General features: G+C 32.8%; 1 protein-coding gene across 4 annotated transcripts in view; it reads right to left on the bottom strand.

Moving 5' to 3' along the window:
* Positions 1–5,062: 5,062 nt before the first annotated feature.
* LOC106680394 (TWiK family of potassium channels protein 18) overlaps positions 5,063–18,074 on the bottom strand; it is a 39,672-nt gene continuing 26,660 nt past the window's right edge. For 3 of the 4 annotated variants that reach the window (XM_014420087.2, XM_024358494.2, XM_067046574.1), the window contains 3 exons: positions 12,568–12,676; positions 11,720–12,072; positions 5,063–7,040 (listed from right to left, as the gene is read on the bottom strand). In XM_014420087.2, the coding sequence (XP_014275573.1) occupies positions 6,409–7,040; positions 11,720–12,072; positions 12,568–12,676 (1,094 nt within the window). In that variant the 3' untranslated portion in view covers positions 5,063–6,408. The remainder of the gene's footprint in view (positions 7,041–11,719; positions 12,073–12,567; positions 12,677–18,074) is intronic. The other variant, XM_014420091.3, reaches the window with a different exon arrangement.

Raw genomic sequence — 18,074 nt, 5'->3', positions numbered from 1 at the left:
ATCTTGGATATACACGTGTAGATCTAGCACTATGGTAAGAGTATAGCTGACTTTTGTATCTTGTCAGGAGAGGGATTCCGTTTCCGTATTGATTGTAGTAAGAAAGCCCGGGAGGTCAATACAAAATAGTAAAAGAAACTAATTATTGGTAACCAACGTTTCGCCCCACTTTGTAGGGCTCCATCAAGGCTAATTGAGAACAAGATACACACATTGTAAAATATAACAAAAAGTGACAATGTTTTTTTAACTCAACGTTGGTTTTTGTTGTAAAATATGGCAAAAACGTTGTTTAACAATAACTAGTTTTCTTTTTGTTTTTTTTACTATTTTGTACCATTATTGACCGCCAACCGAACTATCTTACTAAAATTTATTACGTACGGTCAAGTATTAATCTTCCAATAGAAATGTTATTAAAATTTACACCGAATGTTACGAAAAAAAAAAATATAAATAAAATAAACATTAAAAAGAAAGAAAAGGCTTCCTCATTAAAATACCTCATCTTTAAAAATAAAATAAAAAAGAATGCTTTCTGCGAAATAAAATAACTGGAATACAATAAGTAATCTTCTGCCAAATGTAAAGTTATGAAATACCTCTTTGGATTGCGATCTATTTGTGCCACGTGGTTGTTACGGAGGAAGCAATCGCGACTCCATTCACAATAACCACCATTCACAACTATCTACTTTAATAGGAAACCTCATTGTTATTAATATTGAATGAAAAAACTAAGGACATTTCTGTTCAGATAAGTATTCCGCGGCTGCTTGTACATCTGACACCTAATTATCTATTAATGGTTATCTCTTAGGTATCAGATAATACCTATCAGATACGCTGGGAAATTCAATTATTCAATTCCAAATAGAAAATATGAATAAAGTCCGAGTCACTACACTCAAAACAAAAAGTTTTATTATTTTTTCCAAAATCCACATGAACACAGTACAAATATGTTTAATTTAAATATGAGATTAAAATGTTGTTTTCTTTTTAACTCAACTATGTTTTCATTTGACATTTGAGTGATTCTCAGACAAAGCATAATTTTCTAGGACAATATTTTGAAATAGTGAGCCATTTAAAAAAATTCTCCAATTTCTTCAAAAGACCTTTTGTTCATTCTATATGATCTCAGGAAGCCACATGGAACTTTCTGAGATCATACAGTACACAAAATAGAGCTTTGAACTTTTTTGTTGTGTCCAAATTCTGAGTGTTTCTGACAATATGATATCAAACCGCGGGCTCTTGATCAATATGAATTAATTATAATAGTGTCGGTGGCATGCGCGGACCCTCTTAATTAATTAATTAAAAAACTACTAAACCAGGTGATGAAGTAAACAAATCATTCAAGTTTTTGAAGGATTCTGCCTGTTTAAGATCATTTAAATGTTTTATTCTCCTTTTCCAATCCGTTGCAACTCTCGGGAAACTCTTAAGTTCGTCGGGGTGCATCCAGTTCTTCAATAGCTCTGAACTATAACAACTAATTTATATTGATAAAGTTAATCTTATATTTAAATAAAACATATTTGTACTATGTACATATGGATTCTAGACAAAATAATAAAACTTTTTGTTTAGAGTACAGAGACTCGCTCTTAATTCATATTTTCTATTTGGAATTGAATTTCCCAGCGTATCTAATAGATATTATCTGATATATAAAATATAGCAATTTATAGATAATTCTTGGTGAGTTCTACAAGCAGTCGCGGAATACTTATCCAAACACAAATTTCTCAATTCTTTTATTCGCGATAGATTACGCTGAGGTTTCCTACTACGTAAATGGTAGATGTCAGAAGGGAATGATGGTTTTTAGTAGTCGCAATTACCTCTTCCTTAGCTATCACGTGGCACATAGAGATTGCAATCCAATGAGGTATTTTATAACTTTTTATTTTGCAGAAATCAATACTTACTTTAATCACTCCTCCTAAGAAGGAGTATCCCTGATGGGTCTACTCACACTTTGACATGTCCAATTTGTATTAGTCGCACATCTGGGCTTAAAAACGCCATCAAAAGAGGTGTAGCAGGCAGCGAGCTCTGAGTGCCTCTGCAACCAGCCTGAGCGCAACATCTCGAGCATCACCACCGAAGCTCTCAAATTTACATATTACTTCATTTTGTAAAAACATATTGTTATTTTTATATATTAATAATTTCTGTAACATAAAACTTAACGATGTCGATAAAATGATTAATAAACGATACCAAAACAATGCACGAAACTATCTCAACCAGACATGCACCGACCGCTTCTCGGTCACAGCCACATGGACTAGGCATATAAATAAAGGGCTCTAAATCCCCTCTTCGATCTATGATCCACAGCCTTACCCACGCCTAGTCATAGCACTGGTGGCGTACGTACACTCAACTTGAGATAGAGAAGTTCATTGCCAATCGATTCTCACAAGAGTAGTTTCTTTGTACGCATACCCAAGATGATGGCCTATCTCCTCTCCTTCTCTCCAGCAACTAGAGCTGCACCTAGCCTTATCAGCTTACTAGTCCGTCCGCTTCATCTCGGCAACTAGAACTGCTACTCTACCTCAAACTCTCTCTTACCTAGACCTCCTCTACCTGCGTCAGTGTCCAGGGCTCATCCTCTGGTACGGCCGTTCCTTTCTTACATATTATTGAATACGCCTTGTCGAGGGCCTTCTGTAAAGTGGATATCAGGCTGGTGAACCACTTAAGGCTAAGCTTACCCCGACAGAGGCTGCGTTTAAGAGGTTAGGTTTTAGTGGATCAGAAATTTCTATTGTTATCTTTATTGAATCAAATAATACATTTATAAATATTACAATATATGGGCATGGTAATTACATTTGCATATTTATTTCTTACGTTTGTCTGATGAGCACAGTTCACTTTGTAGCTGGTATCCTGCTTCGTCTCGGTCCGTAGCGGTTCTGGCGGCTATTAGTAGTTGCAGTATAGACTAGGAGACAGTAGTGAGGTTTTTACACTTGTACAGTAAATCACAATCCTTGTCCTATTTGTCTTTTCAAAAGACTGTTGATCATAGAATTCTCCTCTCAACTACATAATTCCCTGTCCAATAGTTCCTTGAACTGGTTTCACTCCTTTCTGTCTCTCCGCTCCCTAACCATAATTGTTCCTAATAAGCCCCCCTCATCATCACTACTTCTTTTTCATGGCGTTCCTCCTATTCTCCATATGCATATAAATGACTTACCTAACAATATCCACCACTCACAACCTAGAAATATACATACCTTTTCATCTTTCTGACATAATCGAGGCATCCCGTAAGCTCCTGGAACACATTGACAATATACACCGTTGTTATTCCGAAAATAAATTGAGCTTGAATCCAGCAAAATACAAGGCCATTCTCATCGGCTCAAAACCCTTCCTTACTATCCATTATTATTCCTCAATAACGTACCTATCCAATTTCCAAACATCATAAAAAACCTAGGAGTCACCTTTGATCAGCACTTAACACGGAATAACCATATTTCCCAAGTTACTTGAAAAACCACCTCAATCCTTAAACAGCTCCTAGGATCCCGAGATTACTCTTGAAGTACCCGTCACCTTCTATCTTCTCTTATTCTCCCACATTTCGACTACGGATGCCTGGTGTACTGAGGACTATCCTTTTAACAAGAAACGAGACTAAAAAGATTAATGAACTGCTTTATAAGATTCATTTTCGGTATTCCTAGGCGTTCTCATATGTCACATTACTATTCCGAGCAAAGCTGGATCCATCCCAGTTTATGCCGGTGTTCTACAAGGCGTCGTCTACGGTCCTATCTTATACACCCTCTTCACTGCTGATCTCATTGAGCAAACAGTCGCTGACGATACCAAGTCCCTCTTTTTAGATACTGTTCGGTATCTCGGCTTCGTTCTGGACGAAATACTCACGTGGGACCCAGATACCAAACTTAAGAGACAAGAACTTAAGCGGCTATTTGGCCAGTTATATTGGCTACTGAAGAGGTCATGCCGTATTTCAATTGACAACAAACTATTTATCTACAACACCATACTGAAACTCATTTGGACCCACCGACAGCTACATTGTTGAACATTAAACATTTTGAAATACAATGCAAAGATATGCATAAACTATATATCATGTCTCTCAGATATTAGTTTTGTATTGGACGCGCTATTGCGTTAAAATTTTTATTGCATTTTTATCTATTCTAGTTTTATCTAATGTGTGAGTAAAATTATTATTGATTTCTTTCTTTTTACATATCTGTGGTTCAATGGCAAACAAAAATTACTTTCACGTTACTTCAAGATTGGAAATTATACAAAAAAAATACTAACATGCGTTGCTAAATATTGATTTATTTGCATTTTCAAATTTCCACCGTTGTTTCCTCATAAACTAAAAGAAAATTTTTAGAACCATAATAACACCAATGAAAGAGACTTCTGACTGTGGGAACTTTTTTTTTTGTAAAAGTTATTTATAACATTTTAACATACGTGCAAAGATATATATCATTCTTTACTAAATCGGACATCCTTTCTCTTTCCAAATTTAAGTGTAACCTAACAATATAATTGAGGTTTCATAAAAAAGCTATCAGATTTCGATTTTTAAAAATATTTCGGAATTTTCCACTATCCAATGCAGCGGACCTAGGAAGTGATTCATTACTTAAATATTTTCTGATTGGACAAATTTCATTAGAATCAACCCTCATGCAGCTTTAGGTAGTGAAACACGGTAAAGATAAAGAAATTTAAGAAGTTAATTTTTTTTTAGTTTATTAATGTTTTCAACAAAGACTGGAAAGTATCTGGACTCGCTGAATCCTTGGGTACCTGCAAACCTCTGAGCAGTGAGATGAAATATTTTCAAGAAAGTGTTTTATATTCGACATTATTTTTTTTAATTTTACAGATGTTTCTTTAGGATGTAAAGGCTTAGAAAATCTCAAGGCAGCAAATCCCAAATGGACCATATGATCACAGATTTTTTTTTTTCTATTTCCGTAATCTAATTTGAAATTCTTAACCGAGGACTCAAAACTTCCTAGTTGATCATCGCATGAAGTGATTCCTGACCGTTCAGATTGTTTTTTTTTGTCTTTTACTCCACTGGAAAGAAGGATTTAGGAAAAGACTGGATTGTGTCGAAAGTGAAAAATCCTGGACCTTTCTTTGAAACTTGGAATAACCCTAGTCTTGGACAGGGAGAAATTTAGGACAGTTTAAGATAGGAAGAGTGTCAGATTTAACATAGAACGATATATATACATACATATTCATTAGTATATTATTTTTTTCCTTTCAAAGTAACCCTTAGAAAGGATCATTTATTGGTAGGTACATACCATAAATATGTATACCATGTACCTTAAAATAAATCATTTATAAAATATATATACATACCATATTAAGAAAAAGATAATAAATAATGACATCACATAAAAACACAAAATCTTGTATTTCATAACAGCCTTAAATCTTTAAAAATTGCAATTGTTGTAGGTACATTACATCATATTTGGAACAATTAAAATCTTGAAATTCTATCAATTTCATTACTAGAAATGTAACTATTTTAAAATTTAATTTATGGTACAGGTACTTTTTATATTTTTCTTCATTTAATAATATTGCGACATTACTTATTCTACGTATCACATCAGTACGTTTTTATATTTTTCAAATCTATATTCGTAAGACTAGATCATTTCAAAAAGTTTAACACAATGAAATATTTTAACAATTCTAACTTGGCATCAAATTGCCTGAAAGAATCATTTCCATCAACAATAACTGATCGTTTCATATCAGAAAAGATCATTAAATCTTATCAGATGAAATTAACATTCGCTTGAGTGAATGTGTTTTAGTAATTACTCCCGAGTACATTCTTATATTAATGTTTTGACGAAATCAATAACAATAGTGAATAATAACACCGTTCGAAATCAACATTTTGATTTTACAAAATAAATTCAGTCTTTATGCACTACACTATCTCGGTCATTGAATGAAACTTCATTGTCCAAATTTCCGTCACATAAATATATCTTCCAGTGTCACTTCTTTTTTAGGAGCCGATACTTGATCATCTTCAAATGTGACCATTTTGTCACGTGATTTGCTGACGGACGATCTGAGCGCTGAAGGGGGCAGAGGCGGAATGGGATCGACTAGAACTGACAGATTGAATTCACTCACGCTGCGAGGTACGAAGTATTCAATGAGAGGTTCTTGTGTTCTCGGTCCAGGTCCAGTGGAGTTGCGGACTGGCGTTGCCCTGGTGAAGTGGTTCGGGTATCGGAGTGGTTCCTTCCGCCTCGGCAAGCTGTAGTGCTTCAGCTCTGGCGGGAGCTTCTTGAGGGTCAAGTCGCAACCTGGCGATGGGTCGTTGTGTCAAGAAGTTTTGACTGTTATTGACATTTCCTCTTCTTCTAGCTTCCCTGTTTTATGCCACCATAGTGACATCCTTTTTGCAATGATCACTGTCTCGTCCTGGATCAAATTGAAGCACATTGCAACAATTGCCATTCCTATAAGGATAAACGCCGAAGACACAAATACTGATATTCCATTCGTCCCACTAGCAGCTCCAGGGATCAGTTCTCCGAACCCGATTGTTCCCAAACTTGTAAAGCAAAAATAAGATCCTTCGATGAACGTCCAATTTTCTAATTTATTGAATATGAAAGCTCCTCCTATTATATATATAATCACGATGAGGATCGTCAGAAATATTGGTACTCGCTTTCTTGGAGGATTTTCGAATCCCATTTCACGCTGTTTTTTAGTTATGTGATTTTCCAATGGTGCTTTAGATTGCAAAGCTGAAGATTCATTTTTGTTTAATTTACTTTTGGTTTTTCCGTTTTTCGATTGAGACAGTTTATAATAAAATTGACGAAAATGTTGAGCTAACGTATCACCGACCGTTGACAAATAAACTAACATTAAAGGAATACCTATAAGTGCATAGGCAATAGTAATCAACCTTCCCCAGGCAGTTCTTGGGGTGATGCTTCCATAACCTGCAAAGAGAAATGTATACAAAAGATTAATAATCCAGCCTGTACTTAAATGTACAAATACACTAATTATAATTATAAAATTATATTGAAAACACCAGTTCAGTGAGAATAATTTTTACATAAATTAATAGTAAGCTACATTTATTATTAAAAATATTCCTTACTTATTCTGGGATTGATCCCTTTAGAATAATATTACAGGCGTCAAAATTAGAGTAAAATACAAAATAATAATGAAATTATAAAACATCTGAACAGAAAATAATGAATTTGAAAAGATAAAAATGAATAACAATAATTAACAGAATATATAAAATAAAATTAGAACAAATAAAATAAAACCATATGTCATATCATAAAATATAAAGTGACCAACTTTTGATGGTAATTAAATTTAAAAAAATTATAATATTTTGGTATTTTTTTTTATTATTTATTGATTTTTTTTTATCATTTTTTTTACTTTTACCATGCCATAGGCGTTGATGACCAGAGGGTTTAACGCCTTTAAGCAACAATCAACAACAAAAAATTATAAAAAATCAAATACAATTAAAATAAAAATAATAAATGAACAGGTACAATTTCTGCTAATATACATATTTACAAGTATGAACGAAAATCTGAAACATCAAATACAGAAAAAAATTACTTTATCAAAAAAGTAATAATAATAAAAAAAAATAGATAATAAATCCTTTGACTCATCATAATCTTACGGAATAATCCAATAAATGAAATAAAAGGAAAACGAAATTATTAGCACGATTTAAATTAATTTAATTATAATTTATTGAATCTCTGCCTTTACAATCACAATTTCAAGAATTAAATGTCTGAAAAGCACTAAATTTAATTTAGAACAATTAACGAATATTCAGGTCCATTTTAAATTCTTTAAGAAATCGTGTCTTTTATTGGTCTATTTATAACGAATTAAATGAATAGGTTTTACTAACAATGAAAGGATCCTACATGTTTCTCCTAGTTTTTGAAGAAACCTTTTTTGTACCAATAACCCATAAAAAATAAATAAGGTTGTGGTATTCTCATCCAAAAATTTTTTTCTAACGAATCAAGGAAATATCCATAATTATGAGAGATAGTTGACCGTGGATGACGTACGAGGAGAAGATGGTTGGGGGTGCGGTCAAAGTGAAACACAAATAAGTTGGTGTAACCTATTTTATTGGTGTAACCTATTTTATTGCCTGAAGAAGGCTAGAAACTCTAGCCGAAACGTTGGCACAATAAAATAGGTTACACCAACTTATTTGTGTTTCACTTTGACCGCACCCCCAACCATCTTCTCCTCGTACAAGAAAATATCCATTTATTTTTTTTTTTAGTACGTTATTATATTATGGTACGTATTTTCCATTCTTGAAATTCTAAAAAGCACCTGCTCCATACACATTAAGAATGACAAAAATAGTTATTAATTAAAAAAAAGTTTAAGCTTTTTATTTTTTATAACACTGTATATATCCTCTCACCTACTAACAGATCGAAATATTTTCCACGAAACTGTATGAAATAAATATATATTCAAGAGGTAATTTTAGACCTATGATTAAAGAACTTTAAAAAAAAAAGTTCATAAAGACCATTGTTTAATTCTGAACAGATAGGAGAAAATTGTTTGTTGTTTTTGAGCAAGTCACGTTTTCTCCTGAATAGGAAGCTATCACTTAAAACCTATTCGAGGTAATTGAGTAACCAATTACACCATCCTGAAGTAGATAAAAATTCACTTTAACAAACCTTACTTTCTGAGTGAACTAATAACGAAATGTTGTATTTATTTATTTTTTTAAAATTTAATTAATTATTTATTTTTATCTTTAATGGTTCATTGCTGTTGCATAATTACATCTTTTCAGTGAATGCCGACGTTTCGACCAGAAATTCTAGCTATCAGGGCTAAAAACAAAAAAACAATATAACAACCAGTAAATAAAGGATATATAGAATGATTAAAGTAAATAATTCTACGTAATGAAAGGAGTGGGTAATAGAACATATATAAATGTTTTTAAATATGTGAGTAAAATAGCATAATTAACGAAATAAAAACATAATGTTATATAATACAAAGAAACAACGAAATATGAATAATTTAATTTAAAAATAATAATTTAAAAATTAAAGTTATGGAAAGAAAATATATGTAACTTATGTAATATCTAAGCAAAAAAAAACAAAAATATATATATAAACAGTCGATTTCATCGGGAACTAAAAATAGAGACAATAGAGGATTGCATCAAAAAATGGTTCATGAAGTTACCGGAAGTTATAGGAGCAGTGACTTGGGAACTCAACTTCAAACCGACGACTAAAGCCCAGGCTGCTGCAAGACATCCTGTTATAAATTCTATATTTATCAGTTCTGTTATCGTCACTTTAAAATTTTATTTTATCTTAAATTCTTTTTTTTTTCTTCATCTTTTTTTCCCCATTAGAAGTCAATTATTTATCAATATCTTTTTAAATCCATAAATATCATTGTTTTTGTTTTTAACTCTACTTGTATATTTTAATTATTTATTGACAAATATTACAATCTGCCACAACATTGTTGGGAAATAAGTAATAGTGAAAACTGATTACATTCATACTAAAATAAAATAACATAAGAATAAAATAAATGAAAAAAAAAATACTATCTTTTATTAAGAATCATTATTTTAATCTATTTATTTTATCTTAATTTTTTGTCTTATTTATAACATTGTATATAGTTAGGGGTGTGATTATATAGGACTATATCCCCCCTCCCCCATAATCAATTGCTAAAAAAAAAATGTACCTCTTACATTAAGAGTGTAAGGCCCACCAGGCCGATCTAGTATTAAATAAATAAATTATATATATATAATTATTGGTATCTTTAATTATGTTATTTTACTCACATATTTAATTACTTATATACACGTTTTATTTCCCGCTGCTCCTTATTCCCACCTTAATCATTCTATATATCCTTATTCACTGCTTGTTATCTTGTTTTTTTTTCTTAGCCTTGATGAAGGCTAGAAATTATCGCCGAAACGTTGGCACAAATAAATAAGTTTTTTTTAAACTTATTTGTGTTGTTCTCTTGGATAACACCCCCAACTATCTTCCCCTCATATATATTATCCACGGTGAACTATCTTTTCATCATTAAAATGTTTTTAGATTTTTTTTTTTTATTTACGTGTAGAAATCGATGCGAAAAATCGAAAAAACCCAAATAACAAAATCGTTTCTGAATTAAATTTTGTCATCGTAATAGAGGCATTTCTTCATCACCATGATAGCCATCAGCCAGTTGAAGGAACTCTAATTAAGATGACGAATTCTTATCAGAAATTGAATTCTAAAACGATTTTGTTTCATAAGTTTTATTTTAATTTCCTGCGCCGTGTATGCGTTAATTTCGGCGATTTAATAGTAGGATTAAAACTGTTTGCTTTTACCTCATTCCATTAGATATTCCAAAAAATTAGGTATACTAGGGCAGAACTAGAGAAGGTAATAATAATACCAATGTTATCAATTTCCAAAAATCAAAATTTATATTTAAAAATTTTTAGGTTTTACGTTAACATAGTTACGTTGTATAGTGGACATCCTATAAATACATATTAAAATTTAAAATTAAATATTTACCGCTACAACCCATAAGGGTTAAAAATGCAGTACTGTTACTAGAGCAACGGTCGGGCAAGGAGGTGGTTTAGTGAGAATCTCTACACTCGACCGTCAGATTTTCACTCAATTAAAGGTACCTACTTTTTAAGGCTGAGTAGCTCCAGAATCAATAGGGCTGACTCACAGCTATAGTGAAACAGTAAATAGTTATCTTCCACAACCGGATTCGAACCGGCTCCTTGGAATTATTAGTATCTTACCAATAAGCTAACCACTCTCGCATACATATATATTTTGGTTTAGTAGTCTCACTCATTTATTCTTAACTTTGGGATTTAAGTCACTTTGGGATCCAATTGAACGTAAGAAAATTCGTCGATGAGTTAATAAATGTTATTATGTTAATGTTATTATGTTAATGTTATTTAACTATTATTATTCTGAAAATTCTTAGAAGTATGTACAGCCTGGAATTCGATATCTTTTTTTTTTTTTTTTTTTTTTTATCCAACTTCATAAAAAAAAAATAATATTTTGATTATGAATTGTGTTAAACTTTTTTATAATTTACAGTTTTTGGAACAATAAGGTATTGATTCTAATTTTTTTTAAAAATTAGAGTTTATACACAGTTTAATTTTGGAGCGAAACCCGTCTTCATTACTAATAAAACCTAGAAAAACCTCTTATACTATGGTTACCCTAAAGCAAAAGGCAATATTAGGATAAAAAGTGTGTTAAAATATTTCTTAAATATTAGTGAATTTGAAAAGAATAATCTTTTACCGAAAAAAATTCAATTTAATAAACATTATAATAGTCTGCATTGCAGAGGGGTATATAATTTGTAAAAGCCGGAACCAGGGAAAAACCAGTTTACGAGCAATTACTATCTTTGCTATATTATTAAATCATATTCATCAAACTGAGTTATCATTTATCGATAAATCAGGTAGATTTATTTTGGGAATACTTTATAAGCATATAAGATATTGTAAAATATATTATAAAATGATATAATATATATTACATTTACCAACCTATTGTTGTTATCAAAGTAAGAGAATACAGGAAAGCCGAAGAGAAACTCCAATTGTAATTTCTTTGCCCGTTTCCTAAGAGCTTATGCCTATCGACCAGTAAGTTCTGGAACTTGAGTACTTCCTGTTCGGCCAACCTAGTCCAATTGTCTTTGTACAGAATATTAAGATCTTCCGTAATACTCCAAAGCTTCTCCACTGTCTGGGACCTGAGGGTGTCATGCTCGGTACTCTTAGTGTCAGGTTGCAGGTTCGCCTTCCCTTCCAATGCCATGAAAGTGAGAGCTCCAAGGACAGTGTATCCGACAACTAAGACACATATACCCAGGCTCGATACTATAGATGATATTGATCTGAAAAATAAGTTAATAAAATGTTATTAATGTTTTAAAATATTACAGAAACACTTATTAGTATTTTGTCAATCAGCAGACAAAAAAAATCTTGAACTTAGGAGTATCTGGAAATAGTAAATTATGGACAAATTAGAAATAAAAATGTAGCAATATGAGAGATGAGGTTTGATTTATAAATTATGTATTCCTTGTATAATTTATATAATTATTTTATATGATTGTAATTTGAAAATACCACCATATTGTTGTCAACAATGAAACTTGAGCGGTCCTAGAGAGCTTGGTTCAGAATGTTTTGGTTCGAATCCCACCTAGATGAGTCTTAATTTAGGGGCGGAATTAATTTCCCGAGAAATGAATCCCGAAATTCCCACTCTGGGCTCTATAGGTCCTCAATGGTGGATTTGAGCCATTAAAAAAAAGTAAATAATAACAATAGAACCTATACTGTATTAGTTTTTTAACGTTCAGTTGGTTCATGGGAAAACTTACTTTTTGTGGCAAAGCTTTGGAGGAATTTGTGAGGTGTTTCCGGGACAATATGTTGTGGTACTGCCCACTGGAAATTGATAGTTCCTTAGTTCACTGCCCAGCATCCTACCTGGAAAAAATAATTAATTAATTAAGTAAACATGTTGGGTCAAATTATTATTTCATAAGCCCAAGTTATAAAATTTCTGTTAGATCAGAGCTGTGGCTTGATACATCAAAACTAAAAAAAAAAAGACTTAGTCCTGGAATGCAAGGATACATTACGTATTCTGTAAATTTTAGTTATGAAACAAATAAATTAATTTAATTCTATATTTACACGGTCTATAAACTCTATTAAGTCATTTGAAATATTTGTTTTCGTTCAGCATAGATAAAAAATGAATGCATAACGAAAGATTCAATTTAATATCACTCTCCAAAACTTGATTCTATTTTGATAAATGTAAACAAAGAAAGCAAAACCGATACGATTAAATTTAGCCATGTGAGAGCGGTAACAAACTGAACTGAAATCTGATTCATCCTGTCACAGCTGCTAGATGTAACCAAAAACGTCAGCTATTTTGAACTTCTTTATGGTTTTCCAGACAGTTACAATCGCGGAGAACAGTTTAAAATTTACTTCAGTATCGATTTGTCATTGGGCTATCATAACAGAAAAAAATAAATGGTTTTTAATGTATTATATTATTTCGGTGGGAATGGATAGCTCAGTGGTAAGGCACTAATTCCCTAAAACCAAATACCTGACACCGAGTTCGAATCCAGCTGTGGCAGATAATTATTTTCTGTTTCACTGCAGCCTCATAAAGTGGGTACATATCCTTGATTTGGTAAGCATTTGGGAGTCGAGCGTGATTCTGACCAAATCACCTCCTTGAACAACCGTTAGTCTAGTTACAGTACTCCCTTAAAAAGCACTGCACTCCTGCCCTTTATGGGTTGTAGTGTTAGAAATTCATTTTTTTTTTTTATATCATATTATTTCAATTGTAAGTACAAACGTTTAGGGAGTGTATGTAAAGGGGCCTCTACATGTTGGCCAAGCCAAGGCGAACTCGGACATGCACGAGCATGTGGATGGGTGGATTGTACGAGTTGGCCTAAGCTCGTTGCCGATCCGTCGAGAGTCGGTTTTTGGACACAGATCAAAAGGGTTCGTGAGAGCGCTCGTGTAGCATCTCCACCAATGTTCTTTGTCTAGTTGCAACTGAGAGCTGCTGGAGGTTGTAGTTAATTTTTATAATAAGTTATATATTTAATCTTATTTATTTATATTTAATTTCCTTTTTTTTGTAATAAAAATAATATAATCCCAGTGCAATGGCTGAAACCACTTACACGTCCGCCATGCTTGCCTCTCTGAATAACACTGACATGTGGATGGCCCACTCTTTGTTTACCGATTATTTGTACAAGCCTCCGATTCGTGGCGAGTGGCCAAAATTCACGAAATACGGGTCTAATAAACCAAGAAATTTGTTCAAATTTACTAAATCAGCCATGGTATTATGAACTTTAAAAGTAAATCTTGTTCTTGTTGTCTTCGATAATGGAACTGACAAAAGGTATGAAATTATTGGAATCTAATATTTTGGGGAGTACACAGAATTTAATAATAAAAAATCGAGTAGAATAGATCTCGATAATTTCATGAGAATTAAAACATTATTTAGTTTATATTACTTGTGCTACTACATTTGTTGTTGGTATTATAACTATTAACTACGATGGTGGAGCTCTTTAGCATGTAAAAAAAAAAAATTACCAATAATAGAGATTGGTAAAATTAAATCTACTTATATATTTTTTAAAAACATGTGACTAGAAAAGTGATTTATACATATATTATTCGATTTGACAATGGAATGAAATTAATTTTCAATAATACATTCCGCCTAGTTTTTTCCTGGCCTTTCGGCCATACGGTTTTCTGCCGCAGTGGAGTAGTGAGCTAGGTTTGTGCATGCCATTCTTACCAATATAACTCATTTATTAAGCAACGAGTTGATATTTTGGACAATATCTTATTGATATACGATATTCTATGGGGCTACAACTCATTGTTTAGTTTTTTTGTGTGTACTCTGAGTATCTCGATTCCTTCTTCGCCTCAGATTCTTACAACGACTGCTCCACTTCTCCGTTGTCCTTGCGGCCGTCTTCTTCGTCCGAATTCCCCTCTTTCCTTTGGTAGGTAGGCTAACCTCTAAGTGAATTGCTTTGGCCACGACCTGAGTAAGGATAATTTTCCTCTTCCATCAGTCGACAAAACAATTACTCCGTTTAAAAAATAATTAATTAAAGTAAAAACCAGGGTATGCGTCCCTCCATTGTAGCGCAGGATACCATGGCATATTCTGCCGTGTTAGGGACAATGGGAATCAACATTCTTCCCATGCTTACCAATACCCTTTGTCCTTCATTTTTTCTGCTTTTCTTCTTCTTAGATGCCACTATCATCAGTTTTCTTCAGTCACTCCACTCTACCTTCTCAGCATACCTCTTGGCCTCTGCTGTTCGCCACAACTATGAATGCGAGATCGTCAATGTATGCTATTGCCTGATATTCATCCTGTTTTAGTTTTCTCAGCCACTGGTCAAAGAACAGTTTCCACAGAAACGGATATCAGAACTCTTTATCATAGCCTTCAGCCTCTCTCTACTTCTTAGTTAGCCACTACTCACTCTTCTGAACTGAGCTAGCCACTCACGATGGAGTACAGATTCCTATTGATACTGAACTCCATTAGGCGTTGGAGTACTTCAACAGTTCAAATAATCTCGATGGTGTTGCTAATGTTGACTATACTATCAGGACATTTTTCTCTACATTCCTATGTCACCTCATCTATCGTGCCTCCTCCTTTGGTAAAAGATAACTATCGTGGGTGGCACACCACGTGGAGGACAAGTCGCATGCTTTTGCCTCAATGATCGATACATTTTAGTGTTTTATCTCTTTGCCACCCCTTCGTGAAATAATCATACATCAGCGATCCTTCATCAACCTAGAAAGATGAGGTTATCAATGGAAACTACTTTATCTTGATGCCAGATGGTGTTTATTTGTTTAGTACTTGTGCTCTGTCAGAACTGGAACAACACCACACTTCTGTTCCATTTAATTAAGGAATAACAGAGTTATAAAAGTCTTACATCTTCGTAGTACACGATTGAATCATACAAGACTTAAATAAATATAAGATTAAACGCCCCATAATCAGAAATTCTTCGCCACACATGTACGTGTAGACCATTAGGTCTTAATCAGGTTGGTTGGTCTTTTTTATAAACCTCAGACGATCGCCAAGATGTTGCAGCCCTGTACAGACCAGGTCATAAGTGTAAAGCCTTATTATATGTATATCACAAGGTCATTACAAAATAGATATTAATTAAGCCAAGTGGAAATCGAACCCAACTAATGGTGGGTAAGCCCATTGCACCTTCGGATTTTCCTCTCTCCACCAACAGCACTGTCCCTGGGTACAACTATTCACAAATCTTATATTTACTGCTCTCCTCGATATCCACTCAATTCTACTCGTTTCCCACTAGAACCTCTGCCATCGTATTTTTTTTTTATTTGTACTCCAACATCAATCATGAAAGGTCTACAGCGATGAGAAGACTCATCTTTATGTTTTTCATTTTTCATCAAGCTAATTCAACTATTACGAGTTTAAACAGGTTTCTGTGCTGTCTAATGAATAGCTTTGGACAAGGCCCATATATTTGACGATTAAACAACTATAAAAATTGTTTCTCACATAGAACAAGAACTGAATAATATTACCACACAATGACAAACGAACTTTATAGCAATTTAAAATTTAGTTAAGTAAACTTGCTTAATTTATTATTATTATTTAAAAAGATTAAATATATAAAGATACCTTTTTTTACTGTTTATGTAAATTGGATTAGTGTTATCTTGTTAATAAGGTATAGTCAGATTGAGAGCATTCAGGGACCGAAGAAAAGGCGGACTGTTCACTTAAAACAGCTGAAGTTTCCTGAAATGACTACACCATTGAAACATGGAGTGTTGTAATGTTTAGTATTATGTTTATTAATGTTTTGTTTGTTGTTTTTAAAAATTGTAAAAATGTTTTTTTTTTCTTTTTTCAGAGATGAAAGTTTGGTTTGTTGTAGACAGTAAAGTATGATTTGTTGTTATTGCTTTTTGTTGATTCTGTAATATACAGCTTATTATTATAATTTATTTTTTTGTTAGGACTACATCTCGACAAACGACTGACATGGAATCCTCATACAAGACTAAAAAGACAAGAAACTGCTCGTAGATTCCGACTATTGCAACATTTACTAGACAAACGGTCTAAATTGTCAATCCATTACAAAAGACTGATCTACATGACTATTATAAGGCCTATCTGGACATACGGAGTTGAGCTTTGGGGCTCCACTAAACCATCAAATTCCTCCAGAATCCAATCCTTACAGTCCAATATCCTTCGTAAAATCCTTACTGCTCCTTACTTTGTCACAAATCAAGTCATCCATCAGGACCTCAATATTCCATATGTTGCCGATTTGGCCAGAACCAGATACCGTTCCTTCCATAATAAACTTCTCAACCACCCAAATCCACTTGTTTCTAACCTGGCTTCTCCTTCATTACCTAATAATCCTCCTAGGCGTCTGAAATGAAGATGGCCTCGAGATCTTCTCCTCTAGATATGTTATTGGAGTTCTATCAGTGGGTAGATTCTCCACATGTTTTTATCATGTCGCTATGTCACCTACAGCAAATTTACTTGTTGTATATATGTGTATACAGTTGTAAATATCAATAAATAAATTATTAAATAAAAATAATTTTTTTGTTGTGTTGTAAACTGTCCGTAACCTGGCAGGGGGAGTTATATAGTCAGAGAACCTATAATTAAACTTAAGAAATAACTCTCACTGTCAAAAAAACCTGTTAAGTAAGAGGATTAAATTGTTATTTTTTATTTTATTTTATTTTTTTTTTTTTACTCGTAAGTAATACTAAAAAAAAAATTTTAAATAACAGAATACGATTGTTGGCTGTTTACGTAACTCATATTTAGTGTTGTGTGTTTGTACTAACGAAGAGAATATAAAAAAACGATTTTGTTTTATAGGTATGTATAGGCTGTAGAGATCGGAAAAAATTAACTACAGTTGAAACTAAAAGCTAAAATTGGTACGACATGGGTACGACCCTTCTTCATGAATGAATCATTGATAAATAAATATCCCATCCATGACAAGTTTCAACTATAGCTACATTTTAGCCCAACTCTGACAGTCTGTATACATTAACAAATATTTTATGAATTGTTTAATGTAACGTTGTGACTTTATAGATAGATAATAAAGATTTTATTTTGTAGCAGAAGAAGTTTATAGTTAATTGAAGATTACTCATAACCAGATTATAAAGTTGAAAGGAATATGGTCCGGGTGCGGTAAAAAAAAACTCAAATAGTAGAAATATACTATTTTAATGA

This window comes from Halyomorpha halys, unplaced genomic scaffold, assembly GCF_000696795.3.
Source record: "Halyomorpha halys isolate HHAL.00 unplaced genomic scaffold, Hhal_1.1 Scaffold258.1, whole genome shotgun sequence".
NCBI classification, from domain to species: Eukaryota; Metazoa; Arthropoda; class Insecta; order Hemiptera; family Pentatomidae; genus Halyomorpha; species Halyomorpha halys.
Note: the sequence above shows the minus strand (reverse complement) of the source record. Positions and strands in the feature narration are given on the sequence as shown.